The sequence below is a fragment of the Lampris incognitus genome, chromosome 9 (genome assembly GCF_029633865.1).
Source record: "Lampris incognitus isolate fLamInc1 chromosome 9, fLamInc1.hap2, whole genome shotgun sequence".
Classification (NCBI taxonomy): Eukaryota; Metazoa; Chordata; class Actinopteri; order Lampriformes; family Lampridae; genus Lampris; species Lampris incognitus.
In genome coordinates, this window is record NC_079219.1 from 5,095,048 (window position 1) to 5,120,359 (window position 25,312).

At 47.5% G+C, this 25,312-nt stretch overlaps 1 protein-coding gene across 1 annotated transcript; it reads right to left on the reverse strand.

Moving 5' to 3' along the window:
* Positions 1 to 5: 5 nt before the first annotated feature.
* gnl2 (guanine nucleotide binding protein-like 2 (nucleolar)) lies at positions 6 to 24,949 on the reverse strand. Its single transcript, XM_056285726.1, has 16 exons — positions 24,765 to 24,949; positions 20,985 to 21,069; positions 20,167 to 20,261; positions 18,759 to 18,898; positions 11,574 to 11,758; positions 11,373 to 11,439; positions 11,076 to 11,234; positions 10,859 to 10,972; positions 9,496 to 9,624; positions 7,744 to 7,848; positions 3,289 to 3,447; positions 2,207 to 2,314; positions 1,600 to 2,081; positions 1,119 to 1,201; positions 743 to 822; positions 6 to 548 (listed from the first exon to the last, which is right to left on the reverse strand). Exons 1-16 carry the CDS (start codon positions 24,826 to 24,828, stop codon positions 405 to 407), a joined length of 2,199 nt encoding a protein of 732 aa, XP_056141701.1. The 5' UTR covers positions 24,829 to 24,949; the 3' UTR covers positions 6 to 404.
* Positions 24,950 to 25,312: the final 363 nt, after the last annotated feature.

Below are 25,312 nucleotides of genomic sequence, written 5' to 3' on the forward strand. Positions count from 1 at the left end.
CGTCTCGTTTAACCCACACAACAATTAATACATGTCTGTCTTGCTGTCATTAACATCTTCTTTAATTTTATAATAACATGACATTTACATTTAGATAATCACATTTCTGTTGAACCTCAACAGAGCTATACTGGTATCTGAATTAAAAGTCCTTTGTCCACTTTGACTTGGTGTTTCAAGTCCATGTGGGCAGGGGTGAATACCAAGTTGAAAAGGAGGGAGGAAAAAACATCTCAGGCACTTCTCTTACGATTAAGTATCAAGTGTATTTTTAATATTTAACACCCGCTTTGCTTTCCACCTTCTGTCACCTCCGCGTTAATGTCCATCACGACCATTTTTACCACGGAATTATTTTAAAAACAATTTAAAATAAATACCCCAGTATACACTATAACTCCGGCCTAGTGCTTTGATCTTTTGGATTTTTTCCCTTCCGTGTCTGGAACCACGCCCTTTCGGTTCTTGTTCTTGTTTTTCACGTTGTGTGTCTCATAATAGTGGGTGCCAATTTTCTTCACCTTCTGAGCACGTTCCTTTGCTCGCCTCTGTGGCAGAGATAAAGAGGAGAGGATGAGGATGAACTAGATTTAGGGAGAAGACAAATACATGTGCTCTGGTGCTGAGGAAGACCAGGGCTTTTCTTCTCAATTCCTGTTCTATAACAAGATGAACAAACATCCATCTGAGCTGTCTACCTGGATGGATTAGCTCATTTGACATCAGACAGAACATTGTGTACCTGTTTGGACGTCAATTTGGGATGCTGAGAAGATTCCTCATCCTCCTGAGCTTTCCTTTTCTTGTTCCTCTGGACCACGGCTGAATTCAAGCAAACAGATGTTGAGTTATTACACAGCTGGTGCTGAAAAACCCCAGTGTCAAGGCCTGACCTTGTGAATTAAACATATCCAAGTTCAAAGGTAGGTCTTAGCAACATGTATTTGACAGCTAATCATATCAACTGCAGCTTGTAGGCTTTATTTTTGGTTGAGGAAGACAGTGGAATGTGATGGCCTGTAATCGAATCATAAATGATGTAAGGCCGGGAGGCATTTCCATATGTATTTACATACGATTACATAACGATGATGTGTGTGAACCGTTGTGTTTCCTACCTTTCGTGTTTTCCTGCTTAGTCATTGCTGCCTGTTTGGCCTTGTTGTCACCAAACACTTTGTCAGTGAGTGCCTTGGGAATCCTGTCCAGAGAGAAGTGAGGAGTCATACAATATCTCACTACCCAGCACACATCCGGACAAATCATCCCTGCTGGAATGGGTTTAAAGGACTGTGTAATTAAATTAGCGGGAGATCCGCTTTAATTTGATGTTGTTATTCGGTAAGCGAGGTAAAACTCGAAAGCCAGAGATGCAGAGTACAGTAACATGCAAAGGTTATGGAAAACAGGCTGCTGATCAGCAAGCGAAATCAACGACCACCAATCTCTAGGGGCTTAAGGTTGGGTAGCATGGATCACTTCAAAATGCATGGCATCTCCCTGTCTGACAGCCTCATGCTGGGCTTTACTGGATCAAACTGATGAAGGCAATATAAAAAAAATACTACGTAAGTGAGGTTTGGGAAACGGGAGACAGACCGGATTGCAGAGAAGCGCTTGGATTTGGCCCGGTCCAGGAACTGCTTGTACTTAGCAATCTTTTCATCCAGCTCACGGATCACCTCGCCTGAACTCTTGTTGCCGTTTGCCTTGCTGGTCTGAGTTGCTGCTGTCTCAGAGACATCCGTCCTATCAGCCGGTTCGACATTTGCCACGTCTCCCTCTCTGTCCTCCTCTCCCTCGCTGGCTTCCTCCTCGCCATCAGAGCCGGAGCAGTCAGAGAAATCCAAGTCCGGCATCTCCACAGGAACCAGGTCTTCCTCATTGAACTCGGGCGCCACGTTAATCTTGCCGAAGTTTTGTCGGACGCTGGTCAGGAGCTGCTGGAACCGACCCTTCTGCTTCTGCTCATCGACCTGCTCCGTTGAGATGGCAGCTTCCTCCGCTACTTCATCAGATTGTTCTTCCATCAAACCCTCAGCTGCCTCCGTCACTCCTTCAAGTGGCAGCTGCTCCTTGCCCTGGAAATACCAAGTGACAAAATGTGGTCGAAATGTTTGCATGTAGCCACGGGGTAAAGGGCAACAATGACTGGAATCAATTAACAAATAAACAACAGCATCTTATTTACTGTACTATCTCGCACCTCTTGATCCCCTTCAGGTCCAGGGGGTTTCACAAAAAAGGGTATGCGTCCTCTCTGCCAGTCATTCAACACCATTTTAGAGACTGTGGCGACGTCTGGCTCACCCCCCTGCAAGATACCGAGGTTGCATTGTTCAAGTACAGGATTCCAAACATGTGGTTTCACATTCAGTGGTCCATGATGAGTTACAGTTTACTTTTGCCAATCAAAAGCCTTAAAAATGTAATAAAAACAAGCAAATGTCAGCATTAACAGAATTCAGCTTAAATCTTGAGCACATGGGTTTTTGATGCATTATTTTTAACTCTGCACACAAACAGGCTGAAAATAGATCAAACTGGGACTGTCACTAATGACTATTTGGGTAATCAAGTGGCCTATTGATTATTCCAACAATTAATCGAGTTAACTGGATAACAAAGTGCTTTTAAATGTTTGCTTTAAGAGCAACAACGTAAGATTTACTCTGGTTCCCCCCTGTTGCCCGCTGTAATATCTCCCTCGTGATGTGCTTTTTTATTCCTGCTCCATGCTGTTATGTTGCCCCCCTTTTACTACATCATTTAATGCTGGGGGGACTTGAGTGTACAGAAAGGTGCCAATCAAATAAAATGCCCGTCACATGTTATCAGTAAAGCGATGGGTTTGTAGACAGGATACGTTCTGTTGTGGTACTGCAGTGTGGAGGTTGTGTTGTCGTGGTAATCAAGTTCAGCTTTGCAATGCTTGCAAACCACTGCATTTTCTTTTGCGTTTTAGCTGAAAATAGCCCCAGATTTTGAAAGTTTCTGTTGTTGTTTCTGGCTCCTGCTTCTTCTTTATGCTCATCTTTGCTTTCCTCTATTTTCTCGACTCAAATGACCCGCTGTCATCTACTTGTTACAGTAATTTACTGTACTGAGCTGCCCTGTGTGGTGGTTGCACATGCCCAGGTATGTTTAGACATATAAAAAGATGAAACAACACTTTGAGGCAAGTCATCACTGAGTATTTTTTTGCAATCAGGTTAACAGAGGTACTCATTTACTTGTGACAGCCCAAGACCAGACACGACGACCACCATATATCAGCTACAGCCTGACCTTCAAGAGTTTCCCGGTGCGCAATGCCAGCTTCTCCAGGAAGTCTTCTGCTGAGCTCCAGGTCGGGATGCGGTAGGTCTTCTGGATGTATTCCGGCTTGGCCCGCTCCAGTACTGCCGCGATGTGCTCCTCTGGGTTCCTGATCTTCTCCACTTGAACCTAAAGAGATAACATTACACCTCTGAAAGGTTTTGCCAGGACTTATCCAGAGCCTTGTACCACAGTCACATCAGAAGTGGCAGGTTCAAACGTCACTGAGCTCCGGCTCTACTGCTGGTGACTGTAGCGTTAGCTAGCTAATTACAAGGCTGGCAATATATCAATAATATATCAATATCGTGATATAAGACCACATATTATCTGGGATTTTGGATATCGTAATATCGTGATATGACATAAGTGTTGTATTTTCCTGGTTTTAAAGGCTGCATTACAGTAAAGAGATAAAAGACTGTTGTTTTTTTGGGGGGGGGCCCGCCGGGGCAGCCCCCGCCCCCGTTTTTCTCCCCAGTTGTATCCGGCCAATTACCGCACTCTTCCGAGCTATCCCGGTCTCTGCTCCACCCCCTCTGCTGATCCGGGGAGGGCTGCAGACTACCACATGCCTCCTCCCATACATGTGGAGTCACCAGCCACTTCTTTTCACCTGACAGTGAGGAGTTTCACCAGGGGGACGTATAGCGCGTGGGAGGATCACGCTATTGCCCGTACTTCCCCCTCCCCCTGAACAGGCGCCCTGACCAACCAGAGGAGGTGCCAGTGCAGTGACCAGGACACACACCCCACATCTAGCTTCCCACCCGCAGACACGGCCAATTGTGTCTGTAGGGACGCCTGACCAAACCGGAGGTAACACGGGGATTCAATCCGGCGATCCCTGTGTTGGTAGGCAACGGAATAGACCACCACGCCACCCGGACGATGAGACAGACGACTGTCCTAGTTCTTATATTATTTGTCTTTATCCGTTTGGACATCATATCCACATCACTGATGAGTGTTTATCAAAAATGCCATTGTGTAAATACTTTGTGAGAGCACCAATAGTCATCTCTACACTACGACTACTACTAGTCATCTCTACATTACTACTACTACTAGTCATCTCTACACTACTACTACTAGTCATCTCTACACTACTACTACTACTAGTCATCTCTACATTACTACTACTAGTCATCTCTACACTACTACTACTAGTCATCTCTACACTACTACTACTACTAGTCATCTCTACACTACTACTACTAGTCATCTCTACACTACTACTACTACTAATCATCTCTACACTACTACTACTAGTCATCTCTACACTACTACTACTAATCATCTCTACACTACTACTACCAGTCATCTCTACACTACTACTACTAATCATCTCTACACTACTACTACTAGTGATCTCTACACTACTACTACTAGTCATCTCTACACTACTACTACGTCATCTCTACACTACTACTACTAATCATCTCTACACTACTACTACTAGTCATCTCTACACTACTACTACTAGTCATCTCTACACTACTACTACGTCATCTCTACACTACTACTACTAATCATCTCTACACTACTACTACTAGTCATCTCTACACTACTACTACTAGTCATCTCTACACTACTACTACGTCATCTCTACACTACTACTACTAGTCATATCTACACTACTACTACTAGTCATCTCTACATTACTACTACTAGTCATCTCTACACTACTACTACTCGTCAAAATATCAATATCGAGGTATTCGGTCCAAAGTATTGTGACATTTGACTTTGTCTATATTGCCCAGCCCTGGCTAATCAGCAGGTGGACTTGAAATAACATCAAGGCCCTTGCGTTGAGTTTCATCACGAGAAGGAAAACAACTGTGGTAAAAAATACAAGACAAGCTCGTGGGTGCATCCTTGAACATTTCTGCAAGGTTGAATTTACTGATGAGGGGTCACTCTTCACTCTGTCCAACTGGCTGAGCACCCCCATTTCAAAGGTCAACGTCTAGCTGGAATGAGGTCAGCGCGAGGTGAACGCAGCGAATTTCCTCGCTACGGGAAGGGAAACGCATTTCATACATGCCTCCACTGGAATGAACACAAGGCAAATGAATGTTATGTTTTTTTTTTCATGCTGGTGTGACCCTGGTACCACAGAAGGTTGTTTTTTTCATGCTGGTGTGACCCTGGTACCACAGTAGGTTGTTTTTTTCATGCTGGTGTGACCCTGGTACCACAGAAGGTTGTTTTTTTCATGCTGGTGTGACCCTGGTACCACAGTAGGTTGTTTCTTTTCATGCTGGTGTGACCCTGGTACCACAGAAGGTTGTTTTTTTCATGCTGGTGTGACCCTGGTACCACAGTAGGTTGTTTTTTTTCATGCTGGTGTGACCCTGGTACCACAGAAGGTTGTTTTTTTCATGCTGGTGTGACCCTGGTACCACAGTAGGTTGTTTCTTTTCATGCTGGTGTGACCCTGGTACCACAGAAGGTTGTTTTTTTCATGCTGGTGTGACCCTGGTACCACAGAAGGTTGTTTTTTTCATGCTGGTGTGACCCTGGTACCACAGTAGGTTGTTTTTTCATGCTGGTGTGACCCTGGTACCACAGTAGGTTGTTTTTTTCATGCTGGTGTGACCCTGGTACCACAGTAGGTTGTTTTTTTCATGCTGGTGTGACCCTGGTACCACAGTAGGTTGTTTTTTCATGCTGGTGTGACCCTGGTACCACAGTAGGTTGTTTTTTTCATGCTGGTGTGACCCTGGTACCACAGTAGGTTGTTTTTTCATGCTGGTGTGACCCTGGTACCACAGTAGGTTGTTTTTTTCATGCTGGTGTGACCCTGGTACCACAGAAGGTTGTTTTTTTCATGCTGGTGTGACCCTGGTACCACAGTAGTTTGTTTTTTTCATGCTGGTGTGACCCTGGTACCACAATAGGTTGTTTTTTCATGCTGGTGTGACCCTGGTACCACAGTAGGTTGTTTTTTTCATGCTGGTGTGACCCTGGTACCACAGTAGGTTGTTTTTTTCATGCTGGTGTGACCCTGGTACCACAGTAGGTTGTTTTTTTCATGCTGGTGTGACCCTGGTACCATAGTAGGTTGTTTTTTTCATGCTGGTGTGACCCTGGTACCATAGTAGGTTGTTTTTTTTCATGCTGGTGTGACCCTGGTACCACAGAAAGTTGTTTTTTTCATGCTGGTGTGACCCTGGTACCACAGTAGGTTGTTTTTTTTTTCATGCTGGTGTGACCCTGGTACCACAGTAGGTTGTTTTTTTCATGCTGGTGTGACCCTGGTACCACAGTAGGTTGTTTTTTTCATGCTGGTGTGACCCTGGTACCACAATAGGTTGTTTTTTTCATGCTGGTGTGACCCTGGTACCACAGAAGGTTGTTTTTTTCATGCTGGTGTGACCCTGGTACCACAGTAGGTTGTTTCTTTTCATGCTGGTGTGACCCTGGTACCACAGAAGGTTGTTTTTTTCATGCTGGTGTGACCCTGGTACCACAGAAGGTTGTTTTTTTCATGCTGGTGTGACCCTGGTACCACAGTAGGTTGTTTTTTTCATGCTGGTGTGACCCTGGTACCATAGTAGGTTGTTGTTTTTTTCATGCTGGTGTGACCCTGGTACCACAGTAGGTTGTTTTTTTCATGCTGGTGTGACCCTGGTACCACAGAAGGTTGTTTTTTTCATGCTGGTGTGACCCTGGTACCACAGTAGGTTGTTTTCTTCATGCTGGTGTGACCCTGGTACCATAGTAGGTTGTTTTTTTTTTCATGCTGGTGTGACCCTGGTACCACAGTAGGTTGTTTTTTTCATGCTGGTGTGACCCTGGTACCACAGTAGGTTGTTTTTTTCATGCTGGTGTGACCCTGGTACCACAGTAGGTTGTTTTTTCATGCTGGTGTGACCCTGGTACCACAGTAGGTTGTTTTTTTCATGCTGGTGTGACCCTGGTACCACAGTAGGTTGTTTTTTTCATGCTGGTGTGACCCTGGTACCACAGAAGGTTGTTTTTTTCATGCTGGTGTGACCCTGGTACCACAGTAGGTTGTTTTTTTCATGCTGGTGTGACCCTGGTACCACAGTAGGTTGTTTTTTTCATGCTGGTGTGACCCTGGTACCACAGCAGGTTGTTTTTTTCATGCTGGTGTGACCCTGGTACCACAGCAGGTTGTTTTTTTCATGCTGGTGTGACCCTGGTACCACAGAAGGTTGTTTTTTTCATGCTGGTGTGACCCTGGTACACCAGGGTCAAGGACAAAACACATGCCGGTGGATAAACACTTCGGGCGTCGCAGGGACCAACCCCGAGACCTCCTAGTTGTGGGATGGCGTCACGTCCACAAGACGTATTAAACCCTTAAGGGTTATGAAAGTAGGCTACTTAAACAGGGCTCTGAGCCGCCGAAAACTGAACTCACACAAATTTTGATCAATGTCGGTGACTCACCACTCCTTTCAGGACAATGTCAGACTCGCTGTCCTCTGAGGGGTAGACGACTCCGGGGCAGTCAATGAGGAAGATACGCCTCATCAGGGTGATGTACTGCCACACCTAAAAAGAGATGACCTTATCTGTGGGTCTGGTCAACGTCAGATATTTCCAGTTGATACATTAAGAAACAGCATCTCGACTGACACTAAACCGCCGCGTCGCTTTTAATTGCATAAGGCCGAAACAGATGGCCACGCCAAAGTAATCTTAAACAATACGCTATCTTTTAGTGAGGGGAAATAAACACGGCACCGAATAGACAGTGGGCTGGAATCCGGTTCAGACGTGTAATCAATCTCTTTCCCCCCCCTCTTTTCTCAACTCGTGCTGAAAAAACACCGCCCCGTGTTTAGTTTATCGACTGGAAGTATTTGACAGCGCTTTTCACAAACACATGTGTCTACGAATCGCATGCAAACAAAAGAAGAAATGAGGAAGCAAAGCTGTGGCATGCAGAGCCTTGTTTGGTTGCAGCCGGGCGACCGTGGAGACCCCCCCCCCCCCGGTCCAGAGTCACTCGCGAGGTGGTCAATAAACACGCGCTGGGCAGGAGACCCATCTGATGCGTCTGTCATGGGGGCAAAAAAAAAAAAAATCTTTCCTCTCGTGATGCCCAGGTTCTCAGGTTTGGCATGGAAAGACAAATCTGATATTATCTCACCCCCCCACCCCCCGACCCCGTCGTGGACACTGAGGTTTCCAGAACCTTGTTTGATTCCAAACAGGATAAACAGCCCCAGAGAGGAAATTAAGGATGAGGGTGATTGTTGTTCTTTGCCATTTGGCCATGTCAACAGTAACTTTGTCAGTTGTATAGTTGCGGGTGTGGCGTTGACTGTTCGTACACTAAAGCCGCCTTGGACAGTTACTTGAACTGTGAATTAAGAAAGGCATACTCATCTTTTCAACAATTATCTCATGTTACCCTTTTCCCACTGAATCATCTTCTGCAAAGTACTTTCATAAGAAGAAAAAAAAGCATCGCTCCCTTCCTCCCTTCCTCCGATTTTATTTCTTTTTCCTCGCACACGTCTCTCGTATATCACCACGTGACGGCTGCAGGAATATCGCCGGGGGCGATACGGCTCCGACCTCGGCATTCCCCCGAGTTTTTGTTGCTCGGGCCGGAGTATTATTTTCCGCCTTACTCAACTGTCGCATCCACTCCCGTTTACGGCGCCAGCTGAACGCCTCGCCCGTGAGCGGGAACACGTCTCGGATTTAGTGTTTCCACCAGAGGACCCGCAGATCGCAGCGTTACTAACAGTAAAACTGGACCTCGTCCATCGATTGTTCGTACAGACAAATTTGTTCTTACACACCCGTGGAATGTTTCAGCCCTGAAGCTGGTCTCAAGAGACCCGCGTAGAACCTGGGTAACCCCCGCATTTAGACACCAGTTGGCGAACACCGACGTCTCTGCAGGCCCGGGCGATCGCTCGGCTCACGAGGTAGACAAGACACTAAGGGGAACGAATTACAAATAACCATCAGGCTTTGCTTCTGACTGTCAGGAAATTTCGGGAGCCAAAAAAAAAAAAAAAAAAAATTCCATCGTTGTGTAAGAACGAATTTGTTAAGTACGAACGATTGATGAATGAGGCCAAATGTCCTGGAAGGTCTCCGGTCCTTCACCCCGGAGACTTTCCAGGGTGCACGGCGCCACTGCGTGCATCGGTACAGATGGGAGGGTGGTAGCGTACGTACCTTCGTCTCTCCGGCGAGGGGTGCCACGTTGCAGACCTTCTTGGACCGTAATGTGTTGATTATTGAGCTCTTTCCCACATTGGGGTAACCAATGAAACCGACGCTGATCTGTTTCTTGTCTGTGTGGAGCTGGGGAGGGCCAAGAAACAGAGTCAGAGTGTGCTGTTTCCTCAACAACATGCACGGTCTGTCTTCAATTCAGGAAAATCATTTTAGATGGTGCTGTCTGTTGCCATTAGTAATAAAACAAGTGAATTTTCTCCCTGGGACGAAACGTGTGTGGTTCAAAACACATACCAGGGGATAATATCTAAAAATAATAATAAAATTAAAATGTTTGCCGACAACAGAAAGATGGCTACTGGATGCAAATAACATGCGAGAGATCAGAACCCCCGTCAAAACAAAAAAAAAAATATATAAATATCATGTGTCTGTCCTGTTTGTCGTTGGAGATAAACTCCGAGGAGCTGTTTTGGAACAGGCTTCAACACCTTTTTTGTCTCCCGGACATTTCTGTGAAAGTGGGCCAATAGACCAGCAAATTTACGACGAAATAAACACAAAAGGGTTTTTATCTCCAGTCAAACAAGCCTCTTTAAAAAACGGATTCTTTGAAATTTACTGCCTCGGCATAATAGGGAATTCCTTTGGACTCTAAAGCCCTTTAAATTTTTGAACCTCCCAGAACCTTTGGACCAACCAGCTTGTGTATAACACGCTCTGTTCTGAAGCACGGGGCCTCTGTCGAACCGCGTACCTTACGATCTGCGAGGGAGATATAAGGTCTACAGACCCTGCTCAGTACCTTTATATTGGTCATCGTCATAAAAGAGGCGAATTACAGCCGGGAGATATTTAAGTCAACGTCTCCGAAAGGCAGCAGTTTTTCAGTGTCGAGGCGTAACACGAGAAGAAATATACGCCGGCGGCGGAAAAAGAAAACGTGTATGTGTCTTTTGTTGGGGCACGACGGCACCTGTGTGGAGTTGGGGGGGATTACTTCAAGACAGGTTAAACAGCGGCCGCACTTTGACAAAGAGCGGTATACTTTATGTACCGTTTCAGAATGACGGGTCTGAAAATACAACTCCAAAGGTTTCCTTAAGAAGAGATCAGAGAGATCAGCACAACTGGAAAACTCAACAACTTGAAGCCTCTTTTCACTCTCCCTCACCACATACACACAAAAGCTTTGCTGCAGATGTTTGGACTCGACAAGCTAAGTAGTACGGTTTAACCGGAGGACACGAAGCCAAACCTCTGATTCCTTACTGTCAATCGCTCGGGGTAATACATTATGGTGTATTATTTAGGCCAATGACAAATTGTAGGTACTTTAAGTTCAGGGCTGCGAGCTCACCTTGCCAAACTGCCTGAGGAGCTGGATGAGGGAGCCTTTGCCAAAGGAGTTGGTGAGGCTGGCGTGGAAAGCCAGAGTGGGATACTCCTGAGAAAGAACAGCTACCCAGCGTTTCTGGTGAGAAGAAGAGGCAGAAACATTTGAGTAAAGGCGTGGACAGGTGACTTGGGCGAAACCCAACGTGCTTCTACTGAACGCGCAGTCCCACGTCGCTCACCGTGACCCAGGTGGGGATGAGGTCACACTTGTTCAGGACAAAGATGAGGTGTTTCCAGGCTTTCTCCTTCTTCATATAGGTTTCTATGCTCTTGGAGCGAGTCCCTATAGGATCACGAGCATCCAGGACTTGGATAACGACATCAGATGAGTCAATCACCTGAGGGGTGGGGGGGGGGGGAAACTCATCAGGGGGCAAATAAACAAAAATGAATGCTTTATATATTTAATCAGTGAACTAACCCTCCAGCATAGTTGGCAACATAAGCCAGTGCAGAAAAGAGGGTGGCTGTTTTACCTTGTAAAGCTCCCCCCAAATCCTCTTGGATTGCCCTTTCTTGAAGATCTCCTCACGTGCTTCTTCCCTGTAGCACAACACCAGTGTTGACAGCAGCATTTTTCCATATCGGGTTACATTTCCATTACTAAGTCTACAGACAGCCTTTTGACCACAGGTGGCATGTATTATGTAAGACAACACACATTTTCTGGACATTACCTGACTCCCGTGTCCTCGGTGACGAGGTCTCTGTCCTTGTCGGCACTGTAGCTCAGTGCCGAGGCCTGAGCCTGCTCTGCAAGGTCCCTCACGTCCCCTACCATCAGGTTGGGCCTCTTCCTCTGAGCTTTGGGCCCGAATGTAGTTTCGAAGCCCTCTGTGTCTAGGATGTGCACCTTGGAGTTCTGCGTGTGAAAGATGTGGCGGAAAATCAGTTTTGAGAAGACGGCAACGCTACGGCCCTTGCTTAAAGCTGAAATCCGGGAACTGCTTCAATAATGAGTAGTTCGTTTTATCCATCCGGGCGATGGAGTCAGGTTACATAATACCAACTGGTATCTTTACCGTGGTTGGAGACACACTCCGTATACGCATCAAATATGTGACCTGGTAGGACAAAAACTGGTGTAGCGCCAAACCTGCTCCTACTCAAACACGAAAAAGGACTGAACGGTGATGCTTCTGTTGGACAGCAAATCTACCAATTCCATCCATCGATCCATCCATTATCCAAACCGCTTATCCTGCTCGCACACACACACACACACACACACACACACACACACACACACACACACACACACACACACACACACACACACACACACACCTAGGGACAATTTAGTACAGGTGATTCACCTGACCTACATGTCTTTGGAATGTGGGAGGAAACCGGAGCCCCCGGAGGAAACCCACGCAGACATGGGGAGAACATGCAAACTCCACACAGAGGACGACCCGGGACGACCCCCAAGGTTGGACTACCCCGGGGCTCAAACCCAGGACCCTCTTGCTGTGAGGCGACTGCACTAACCACTGCGCCACCGTGCCACCAAACCTACTAATTCTGCAATCTAGATTACAGTAGAACAGTGTTGCCATTTTGTTTGTTGTAGTTTAACAGGTTAAATTGTATCAACTTTGGTCTTAGGGATCCATTTACTGCTGAGCTGATGGCATATAAGCGACAATAGCCGCTACACCTCGTTTGTAGTCCGAGGAAATCACTGTCAGCAGGTCCGTTTCTCACTGCCCCCTACATCCAGCTACATCAGAACACAGTGATATTGTCGGTCCAACAGAATCGACAAATTTCACATTGAAAAGGTAATCGCTTATCACTGGAGAAAGGTTGCGGATTACAGCTTTAACACACTGGTGCAAGCACTTTATTCTGCAAGTGCTGAAGATAGAATCCAGAAATCCAGATGCTGAGGAATAAATCCAATCTTTTATACAGAGCAGCCTGTTTTTCACTGCCCTCTTCCCCCGCGAGGGCAAATTAGTAATGACGACCCTAAGGAGAGCCTTTGTAATTGATGTTTTTTTTTAAAGGAATTTTCTCCCCTTTTCTCTCCAATTGTACTTGGCCAATTACCCCACTTTTCCAAGCCCTCCTGGTCACTGCCCCCCCCCCCCCCCCCGCCGATCCAGGGAGGGCTGCAGACTACCACATGCCCCGTCAGATACATGTGGAGTCGCCAGGTGCTTCTTTTCACCTGACAGTGAGGAGTTTCACCAGGGGGACGTAGCGCGTGGGAGGACCACGCTATTCCGCCCAGTTCCCCCTCCCCCCCGAACAGGTGCCCCGACCAACCAGAGGAGGCGCTAATGCAACAACCAGGACACATCCGGCTTCCCACCTGCACACACGGCCAATTGTGTCTGTAGGGTCGCCCGACCGAGCCGGAGGCAACACGGGGATTCGAACCGCCGATCCCCGTGTTGGTAGGCAACGGAATAGACCGCCACGCTACCTGGACACCGTAACTGATGTTTTTGAGTGAATTCTCTGAAGACCGAGCGTAGAAATGTCAGCAGTGGCCGGGGGGGGGGGGGGGGATTTGAATCCTTAAACTTTTGTAACACTTCATACGACGATCTTTCATTCTAACAAACTAATCTGAAGTCACGGCCTCCCTGCCTTGTCACGAGCAGCATTACGCATGACACACTTCTATTTTTTATGATAAGAGAAAATTCAGAGAATCAGCAACACTTCGTCATTTCACCTCATGCACTTGTGCAGATGAAATGAAACGAAATGCCGGTTCCCCAGCCAGCCCACAGCAGCACAACACAAAGACAAAACACATCCAAAAACTACAAGAACACACAAACCCAAACTAACACACACATCCAAACTAAACAAAAAAACACGGTCCAACGGAACGCACGCCAGCCAGGATGACTGTTGAAACCTCCGGTCTGCATGGGCTAGAGGTTAGCTTAGCCCGCCCCGCTTCCGTGTCCTGTCAGGCTGCCCTCGACATTTCCTCCTCGGGCGCGGCTCCAGGAAGGGGCCGCGGTCCCCGGGCCCACCGGACGAAGCGGACCAAGCTCTCCCAGCCGATCCAGCACCAGCACTCCCAGCCAGACACCCTCGACACACCTCCCCGCACTCCTCACGGCGACATCAAAAACACCAGAGTCAACGCCAGGCGAAGCCACTGCCAGACCGCCCTCGGTGTTATCGGAACTGCCGGTCTGCATGGGCTGGTAGTTAGCTTAGCCTGCCCCGCTCTCCCAGCTGATCCAGCGCCGGCTCTCCCAGCCATCAAACGAAGACAAAACTTAAGATGCAGACATGGACAAAGACACTGCAGTGACGGTACCGGGTGAGCCCACCGCAAATGTGAATCCGCGTCGCCACGAGTGTTCATAATCCAGAAGTGTTCTCTCGAGCTAACTTATAACATCCATCCATCCATTTTCCAAACCAATTATCCTGCTCTCAGGGATGCTGGAGCCTTTTCCAGCAGTCATTGGGCGGCAGGCGGGTAGACATCCTGGACAGGCCGCCAGGCCACCACACAGGGCCAACACACACACACACACACACACACACACACACACACACACACACACACACACACACACACACACACACACACACACACACACACACACACACACCTAGGGGCAATTTAGGACGGCCGATTCACCTGACCTACATGTCTTTGGACTGTGGGAGGAAACCGGAGCCCCCGACCCGGGACGACCCCCAAGGTTGGACTACCCCGGGGCTCGAACCCAGGACCTTCCTGCTGTGAGGCGACCGCGCTAACCACTGCACCACTGTGCCGCCTAAACACAGGATTAGAACCTCCCAAATTGATTGACGGGTCTCTTAACACTAAACAACAACTAAATCTGAGTTACTAATGTTTTCTGATGATGCACCTTTTCTGATGCAAGGTTTGTTTACCTCGGTAACAGCAGTAAACAGAGCAAAACAAGCTCATCTTTTCAGTAATGACAGGTTGAGAAAGACGAAAGCCTTATTTTCAGTTTCTAACTGAAATCCTTCAATCACCTAGCTAAATATACCTCGAATTTATATGGTCAAATAAATCACAGATTGTGCCTTTAATGGGAAAATATCTAATAATCAATAATATAAACATGGGCATCCGGGTGGCGTAGTGTTGCCTACCAACACAGGGATCGCCGGTTCGGATACGCGTGTCACCTCGGGCGTGGTCGGGCGTCCCTACAGACACAACTGGCCGTGTCTGCCGGTGGGAAGCCGGATGTGGGTTTGTGTCCTGGTTGCTGCACTGGTCAGTTGGGGCAGTCGGGGCGCCTGTTCGGGGGTGGGGGGGGAAACTGGGGGGAATAGCGTGGTCCTCCCACGCTCTACGTCCCCCCGGTGAAACTCCTCACTGTCAGGTGAAAAGAAGCGCCTGGCGACTCCACGTTTATTGGAGGAGGCATGTTGTAGTCTGCAGCCCTCCCCGGATCGGCAGAGGGGGTGGAGCAGCGACCGGGACGGCTCGGAAAAGCGGGATAATTGGCCGGGTACAATTGGGGAGATGCCTACGTTGGGGCACCAGTGGAAAAACGGGAAAAGCAGATTTATTTGGCAGGGATGAATTTACATTCACCTTGTTTGGACGGGCCTACAGGAGAGGGAGCTTGGGTCGGTGTTGCGGCCTTGTTTCGCGGCGGTGAAACTGAGCACGCCCCTCCAGCGGTTCCACAGATACAGAACACACGCAATGAATAAAACCCTGCAAATATGCATAGAATCAGCCAGTAAAACAGCCATGCCTGAGCCAGTTCTGATTAGGAACACCAATTATCTCATAACACAAGATGCAGCCATACTTGTATTGAAACACTGCCACGGTGAAAACTAAAACACAGTTTACAGATCTTGTCAGAAACAATAATGTTTAAAGCTTCAGGTTGCCTTGAGCATCTGCCAAGATGTTCTGCAGGGCTCCCTGGTTCTTTGAAACCATGTGTCCCGTCCCTAACGGCCAACTTTGGTTTTATTCCTAAGCCTTTCCTGTAATAACATCGTTCGTTCCATTTCTTAACATAAACTCAATCAATGAATCCCAGTCAGACATCCGGTATCAAGAGGGTCACTTTTAATGACTCGATGATGTACGGAAATAATCAAAAAGCATGATGCCGGGGCGTCCAGGTGGCGTGGCGGTCTATTCTGTTGCCTACCAACACGGGGATCGCCGGATCAAATCCCCGTGTCGCCTCCGGCTTGGTCGGGCGTCCCTACAGACACAACTGGCTATGTCTGCTGACGGGAAGCCGGATGTGGGTATGTGTCCTGGTCACTGCACTAGCGCCTCCTCTGGTTGGTCGGGGCACCTGTTCGGGGGGGAGGGGGAACTGGGGGGGAATAGCGTGATCCTCCCACGCGCTACGTCCCCCCTGGTGAAACTCCTCACTGTCAGGTGGAAAGAAGCGGCTGGTGACCCCACGTGTATCGGAGCAGGCATGTGGTAGTCCAGGCTCAGCGTTTTCGGTTTTAAGTGATTTTCACCGAAAAATTCCCAGATTTTATAAAAGGAGATCGGTCTAAACCGATTTTCACCCGGATTTTATGTTTCCACGGATCCAAAAGTTGTTCCTGTTCGTCTGAGGTTATGTAACAGTGTCCTCTTGTGGCGAAATTTGGCATGCTGGATGAAAACCCTGAGCCTTGGTGGTAGTCTGCAGCCCTCCCCGGATCGGCACAGGGGGTGGAGGAATTGGCTGCATACAATTGGGGAGAACCCCCCCCCCCCCAAAACAAAGCATGATGCCAACCAAGGCAGTAAAAGTAGAAGCGTTCATGGCTCAAAGTTGTCCAGAATGCACCTCACCTCACCTCCACAAACACATACGGCTGCAAGAACCCATCCAAATATCAATGGAAGGAACGCATTTGGAAATAACAAATGAAAAAAGATGACGAATATATTTAACAGAAAAACAGGTACAGGCTATTTAAGTTCCATCCTTCCATCCATCCATTATCTGGACTGCTTATCCTGCTCTCAGGGTGGCAGGGATGCTGGAGTCTATCCCAGCAGTCATTGGGCGGCAGGCGGGGAGACACCCTGGAGAGGCTGCCAGGCCATCACACAGGGCCCACACACACACACACACACCTTGGGACAATGTAGTACAGCTGATTCACCTGACCTACATGTCTTTGGGCTGTGGGGGGAAACCGGAGCTCCCAGAAGAAACCCACGCAGACACGGGGAGAACATGCAAACTCCACACAGAGGACGACCCGGGATCACCCACCAAGGTTGGACTACCCCGAGGCTCGAACCCAGGACCTTCCTGCTGTGAGGCGACCACGCTAACCACTGTGCCACTGTTTTTTTTTTAAATATGTACCAGACGCTTTTATCCAAAGTGACTTACAAGTGAGTCTCCAATTTGCAGATATATTTATGTGTTACCCTACAGGCATCTTGGAGGACCCAACAGATAGTAACTACATCACAGCCAGGACTGTTCGTCAAGTCCAGCACAAAAATGTAAATGTCACTATTAGTGACAGGAACAAAAGGAGATTGAAATGAAAAATTAGCTGCACAATGCCACAAATCAGTATCACAGAGATGATGGATAAGAGTGCATGTCATGTCACGTGCAAACTGGTAAACGCCCAGTGGGTAGACCACCAGCAGAGATGCCAGTAATATCCATCCATCCATTACCTGAACCGCTCATCCTGCTCTCAGGAATGCTGGAGCCTATCCCAGCAGTCACTGGGCGGCAGGTGGGGAGACACCCTGGACAGGCTGCCAGACCATCTCTCTCTCTCTCACACACACACACACACACACACACACACACACACACACACACACACACACACACCTAGGGGCAATTAAGGACGGCTGATTCACCTGACCTACATGTCTTTGGACTGTGGGAGGAAACCGGAGCACCCGGAGGAAACCCACGCAGACACGGGGAGAACATGCAAACTCCACACAGAGGACGACCAAGGACGACCTCCAAGGTCAGACTACCCCGGGGCTCAAACCCACGACCTTCTTGCTGTGAGGCGACCACGTTAACCACTGCGCCACCGTGCCGCTGCAAGTAATATAGGGGATTCAAACAACAACTTAGCTGGATAACGCCGCCAAAAGTATAACAGTCCCGCTTAGATAGACCATCACTGGAGGAAGTGAGGTGTGGGTAGGGAACTCTTCGACTCTTGTGAATAGTTGTAGATCCAACAAGGCCGATTTTTTGAGTTTGATATACTTTATTAATCCCTGTGGGGAAATTCTTTGCTGCATTTAACCCATCCTAGCTGTGTAGTGAGGAGAGGGGGGCAGCCGCTGCGCAGCACCCGGGGAAATTCATCTACGGCCACTTTAAACCACTTTGTCAGGTCTCACGTACACCTGGAACCCTTTAGAAAAAAAAAATGAAATGGAGTGGACTGCACGCTGAGAGAGAACAAGAAGAACTGGACAAAAAACATTGTTTGGAAGCGTTTTGGTTACGCAGTGGAAGGGGTACAAAGTTGGCACGGCGCGCCCATGCCATGCCAGCGATGGTACAATAACACCGGTTCACGGTAGGGCACAATAGGAATGAGATTTCCTGTGTATCTCACCTCATAAAAATCTGAAAAACAGACTACTTAGTAGGGGGAACAGTACCATCATCATCCACATCAATAGCTTCAAGCCAGGCAAGAGGCAGCTGCTCCGTCAAAATAGATTGAACAGTCATAAAATTAACTAGAAAAATATTACCTAACCCACAGAGGGGAAAACAAAAGGGGAGCATCTAGCAGGCAGAAACAGATGTCGGGAAAAGGGGAATGCATCTTTCTTGACTAAAACTACACAAAAATATACAAAAAAAACCAAAAAACCAAACAAACTACGGGTTTCTGTTCTTTCTGATACTCACATGGGCCTTCACGCGATCATGCAGGAGGGACATGGGGACTTTACTCTGTTTCATCACCACGCGGTACGGATCCTTCTGCACGGCACCCATCTCTTCCTGAAACTTCTGCAGGGACGACTGCTTGATCACCCGCGTGTTTGCTGAAATGGAGGGTGAGACAGGTGGAGGGTGAGGGGTAGTCACTTTTGGGGGGGGGGGACTAGAGCTCTATTTGTGTCCCCACACGAGCAAGATTTTGTGAAGAATAATTCAATTTAAGTGCAACTAAGGGGTATAAATACTCGAGGGAGTTTAAATACTTGGGGTCAACGGTTCAAAGTAACGGGGAGTGCAGAAGAGAGGGGAAGAAGAGAGTGCAGGCAGGGTGGAGTGGGTGGAGAAGAGTGCCAGGAGTGATGTGTGACAGAAGGGTACCAGCAAGAGTTAAAGGGAAGGTTTACAAGATGGTAGTGAGACCAGCTATGTTGTATGGTTTGGAGACAGTGGCACTGATGAAAAGACAGGAGGTGGAGCTGGAGGTGGCAGAGATGAAGATGATAAGATTTTCATTGGGAGTGATGAAGAAGGACAGGATTAGGAACGAGTATATTAGAGGGAGAGCTCAGGTTGGACGGTTTGGAGACAAAGCAAGAGAGGCAAGATGGAGATGGTTTGGACAAGTGTGGAGGAGAGATGCTGGGTATATTGGGAGAAGGATGCTGAATATGGAGCTGCCAGGGAAGAGGAGAAGAGGAAGGCCAAAGAGGAGGTTTATGGATGTGGTGAGGGAGGACATGCAGGTGCCTGGTGAGACAGAGGAAGACGCAGAGGACAGGAAGAGATGGAAACGGATGATCCACTGTGGCGCCCCCTAACGGGAGCAGCTGAAAGTAGTAGTAGTAGCAGTAAGGGGTATGATAAAGAACATTAAATGGGAAGAAACAACACAAAAACCTAACAGAAATGATGCATCCAAACTTGAACTAAAAAGAACTAAATATAATACAATCTGACAGGCCACTACTGATCTTGATTTTGGAATCATTTTGGTCAAAATCAAAATAGTTTTATTGGTAAGAATTTCGTTTGGAAAAAAAAAATGGTTCAATATAATTCAAACCAAAATGCTGGACTTCCTGTATCAAAATATTTTCCTATCCATCACCGTAGTGAGGTCTGCTGTGCCGGGCACCACTTGTTTTCAATTTAATTTCAACTTTTAAAATTAATTGGCGTGTTACGCTGCCGCTCCTCACACGAGTTTCTAATATTCTTGGGGGTGTAAAAGGTCGACGAAAGGAAAGGTTACGTAAAGCTGCCCAAGTGCAGCTTGATGATGCAAGTCTTTCCGATTCAGAACAGTAGAACGGAGAGAATGCAGGACTATCCAAGCAGCAAGTCATAAAAAGTAAGGAGCGAGCGTACTTACCAAACCACTTGATGTTCGGTTCAACTCTGGCCACAGTCCCCGGAGTCACCGTGGACTGGTATTGTAAAGGCTTGATGACTTTTCCTCTGTCATTACTGTTAATAGGACAATAGTGTAGGCAGAAAAATTATCCTCTCACCAACTGACATGCACAGGAGACCAACTAGGCTTTATATTCTACAGGAAATTAGAGGATGATATAATTCCCTCAGGGCTGAGGGAAACAAATAGCTGGGCATCCAACCTCTCCAAAAAAATACTTGACTCTTAAAAAAAAACAAACACACACATTTTGCAGATTAGCGAAACTCCCTCACCAGTAGCAGCACGAAGACTACATATAGACTAATCTGTGGTTTACAAAGGCTGGTAATTTCACTGCAATCTGCGCAGAGGGTCCACCCATCCATCATCCGAACCCCTGCTCTCAGGGTCGCGGGGATGCTGGAGCCTATCCAAGCAGTCACCGGGTGGCAGGCGGGGAGACACCCTGGACAGGCCACCAGACCATCACACATGGGGCGACACACACACACACATTCATACCTAGGGGCAATTCAGTACAGCCGAGTCACCTGACCTACATGTCTTTGGACTGTGGGAGGAAACCCACGCAGACACGGGGAGAACATGCAAACTCCACACAGAGGACGACCCCCACCAAGGTTGGACTACCCCGGGGCTCGAACCCAGGACCTTCTTGCTGTGAGGCGACCATGCTAACCACTGCGCCCCATGCTGCCTACACAGAATGTAATCATTCTATAATATCGTGTATGGAAGATGTGCACGGAACATGCAAATCGAACATCACTTACCATCTCTGTTTCTGTCTGTACATATTCAGACGCTTGATGGTGGCACGATCCCTCATGTTGTTCCCTCCGGCGCCCTTGGGTCGATCTGTGAAGGTTCATAAGTACAATTAACTGACTCATAACAAGCCTGAAAACCTCTAAGTGAACAATTTGCACCAGTCACGCCACACATGGACACTGTTTTCATTTTAAATTCCATTGGGCGTCTGTTCACGGCCCGCACTCAGTGATCTATAATAAATGATGTAAAATCTGTGAAGCCACCATGACGCCATCTTGGTATACCCTACATCAGTGTTGTCATAGCGGACACAAATAAGTGGACGGACATCACAAGCATGCTATGTAGACATTTATGCCGGCTATAATATTGTTTTTTTTTTCCCTCCCTTTTTCTCCCCAATTGTATCCGGCTGTAAATTGTGATTATGACTTTGATTAATACCACGTGCAATTAATAACATCAGATCTCAAAACATGCAGGTAACTATTAGCATTAAGATAACATTACAAACATGAACATATGACACATTACCATTTCCTCACACGTTACTATGACCTGTGTAGTTCTACTGCATCCTTTTTTAAGTGACTAGCTGGCAGAAACCCCACACAAAATTAAACTTTTTTTAAGATCTTTTTTCTTTGGGCATTTTTTACCTTTATTAGAGAGCGATGGGGGAGAGGCAGACAGGAATTGTGAGAGAGAGAGAGAGAGGGGTATGAAACGCAACAAAGGTTGCCAGCTGGTATCGAACCGGCGACAGTTGCAACCACGTGGCATGCACTGCAACCGTTTGGCTACGGAGGCGCTCCACACAATTAAGTTTTTAAGAAATACAAATATGTCTGCCAAGGAACTTGGCTTCAACTCTTCAAACGCCGACGGACATTCTGTCATCAGGCTATCGACCCCATTTGATCCGAGATACTTTACTGATCCCCGTGGGGAAATTACACTCTGCATTTAACCCAACCTAGCTGTGTAGCGAGGAGCAGCGGGCAGCCGCCACGCAGCGCCCGGGGACCAGCTCCAGTTCGTCTTGCCATGCCTTGCTCAAGGGCACAGACAGGAGTATTAACCCTAACATGCATGTCTTTTTGATGGTGGGGGAGACCGAAGCACCCGGAGAAAACCCACTGCAGACACGGGGAGAACATGAGAACTCCACACAGAGGACGACCCGGGATGACCCCAAGGTTGGACAACCCCGGGGTTCGAACCCAGGACTTTCTTGCTGTGAGACGACAGCACTAACCACTGGGCCACCGTGCCACCCAAGTAAAGGGATTTAAATTATGTTATGGCGCTAAGTGATTCCACTTTGCTCACCCTTTTTTTCCCCTCAGAGTTCATTATCGATCAGAGTGCCTCCACTCCTATCAAGTCCACGCAAGAATTAGCAAATGTAAAAAAATAAATAAAAGGGACTCTCTCTCCTAAGGGGCAGATGAATTAAGCTTTGGAGAAATTCATTTACTGCAAATTAACCCATCCTAGCTGTCATCTGTGTAGCCAGGAGCAGTGGGCTGCTGCCTTCATGCTGCGGCCAGGGACCAACTCCAGTTCTTTTCCCACTGCCTTGCTCAGGGGCACAGACGGGAGTATTAACCCTAACATGCATGTTTCTTTTTGATGATGGGGGAAACCCACTACCCACTAGAGATATGGGGGGGGGGGGGGGACATGCAAAGTCAACACAGAGGACGGACCTGGGATGACCCCAAGTTTGGACAACCCCGGGGTTTGAGCCCAGGACTTTCTCGCTGTGAGGCGACAGCGCTAACCACTGAGCCACTGTGCCGCCCAACTAAAGGATTTTAAATTATGTTATGGCGCTAAGTGATTCCACTTTGCTCACCCCCCCTTTTTTTTCCCCCTCACAGACTATTTCCTGACCTCGGTGCTGGTTACCTGGCTGGGTAACATTTGGTAAACAACATCTAGTGTTGTGTTCTGGTAGTTTTTGTTTGTACAAGTTACATTTTTAGAGAGAAAAGTGAATCGGAAATGAGCAGGGAAGCATTCATTTTCAGACATTTTTAAGTACATTTGTTTCATATTTTTAATCTTATGTGGCCTGATATTATAGAAATACCCCTGAACGAGCAATATTTTCAAATAGCAGTTGGAAAAGGGTTTACTGTGCTAAATCCTATTTTCAATTATTTTTTGGAGTAATAAGTTAAATCTATCCAAACAAATGGTCGTGAAAAAAAATGCTGAATGTAGGCCTAACTGAACTAGTTTCCCCAAGAACTGATTTCCATCCTGGGTATAATTCTAGCAGAAAACATATAGTGACACAAAAAGTAGAGCAAATATGCGCAAAGGAGCAAGACTGCCCAGTTTCAACTACGATTCCTTATGGAGAAATGGACGCCAGCCGTTTCACGTCTCAGCCAGTAACGAGGACGTTGCCAGTTCCGTCTTTCTTACTGCTCTCTGTAGGATTTACACCTAATGTCATAGTTTCTAGTCTATTGTTATGCTAGTCTGTTATATCCCTGTTAATCTTACATGGTTCTCTTCTAGTCCATCTTCAATTGTGTTTTACCGATTATGTTTTGGCCCATTTATAGCAGATGGGAAGGATGATTATCAAAAACCATATTCTTCATAAATGTTATCATTCCATTATAATTCTGTTATCCTCTTTCAGTGTTGTGTTGTGTAAACACAACATCCGTTGCACGTCTGTCCGTCTTGGGAGAGAGATCCCTCCTCTGTTGCTCTCCCCGAGGTTTCTCCCTGGTAAAAGTTTATTTTTGGGGGGGTTATTCCTTATCCGATGCGAGGGTCTAATGGACAGGATGTTGTGTTGCTGTAAAGCCCCTTGAAGCAAATGTGTAATTTGTGATACTGGGCTGTACAAATAAAATCGACTTGCCTTGTCTTATTGACACCACCTTACTTATCTGAGCTGATCATCATACAGCAGTCAGAGCACTCAGGGGGACGAAGCAGCTGCTCCTACATGTTCCCAGATGCAGGCTCAGGAACCGGGGCGACACAGCCTCTGTGGTGGCTGCTGCCCCCCCGGCCTCTGGAACAACTGACCAGTACCCATCAGATCTGCTCAGACCCCAGAGACTCTTAAATCTTGGTTAAAGACCTGCCTCTTCCCGCTGGCATCAATTCAAGTTGAGCTGGACACCGTGATTACATTGTGCAAATATACTCTCACTTACTTTTTATTGTTTATATTCTTTATTTCATTATGTTTACTGTACTTATATTTTATATTCACATGTGCCACTTATGCTATCTTGTATTTTAAGCTTGTGCAGCACTTTGGTTCAACTGTGGTTGTTTTAAATGTGCTATATAAATAAACTGGACTTATTATTGTATGGGCTTATTAGTTACCAGTGTATTATTTCTGCTTTTTTTTTTAAATGTGTTTCCTGTGTTTCCCATGTGTGCCAGCCAAGGCAGGGGAAGGTTCGGTAATAGTGTACTATGTTGGCTATACACCCATAAGGGGGAAGCTGCACTGTGGGGATGCGAGTTTTCAGCTTTGAGCAGACTCACAACAGGGCAGAACCACAAAGTGGGACCAAACGGAACCTAAAATAAAACCCATGTGCAACGCACGGCCACGGGTTCGAGCTTGGGAGGACGGGTTTAGGGAAGCTGCCCGGGTGATGGCACCATTAAAGGTGCGCTGAAACGGCACGAAATCGCGCTGTTAGCGGCCGCTAGCATCGCGGCTGCTAGCATCGCGGCTAGCCGTCAACAAACGAGTGTGGCTGCGGGGCGCGTAGCGCTGGGCTCACCCGGGTTGGAGCTGGACGAGGACGGGTTTATGGTGCTCCTCCCTTTGAAACGTGGCTTCACCATGGTGTCGGCCGGTGTGGTCAAGCCTCCCGAGGAGAAAGACGCGCCGCAGAGGACAAAGCGACTTTTGACAAAGCGACTTTTCTCAAAACCACCCAGAACAAACACGGCCGCGAAGCGCTGCTTCCCCCTACAACCGCACACGTGTTCCCGTCAGAACGCTGCGCGACGCGGAAGTGCGTCATCAGAAGAGCGACGCCGACGCCGACCAATGGGAAGGAACGTGGGGACCGACACGCGCTATCGATAAGCCGTTCGTGCTTGATATAAAGCGACCGGGACGCTTCGGTACCGGCGCGAGCGGACCGTGTCGCGACGAGCCGTGTTCGGCTCCGCGCGGCGTCACGCGCTGCAGCGGCCGTCACGCTGTAACACGCGTCCCGAGAATTTTATTACGAGTCTAATTTTAATAGAATTAAAATTTAAGACCCCAATTATGAACATTTGCGGCGGTCGTGGCTTGCGACCTATTTAGGAAGGGCGAGCG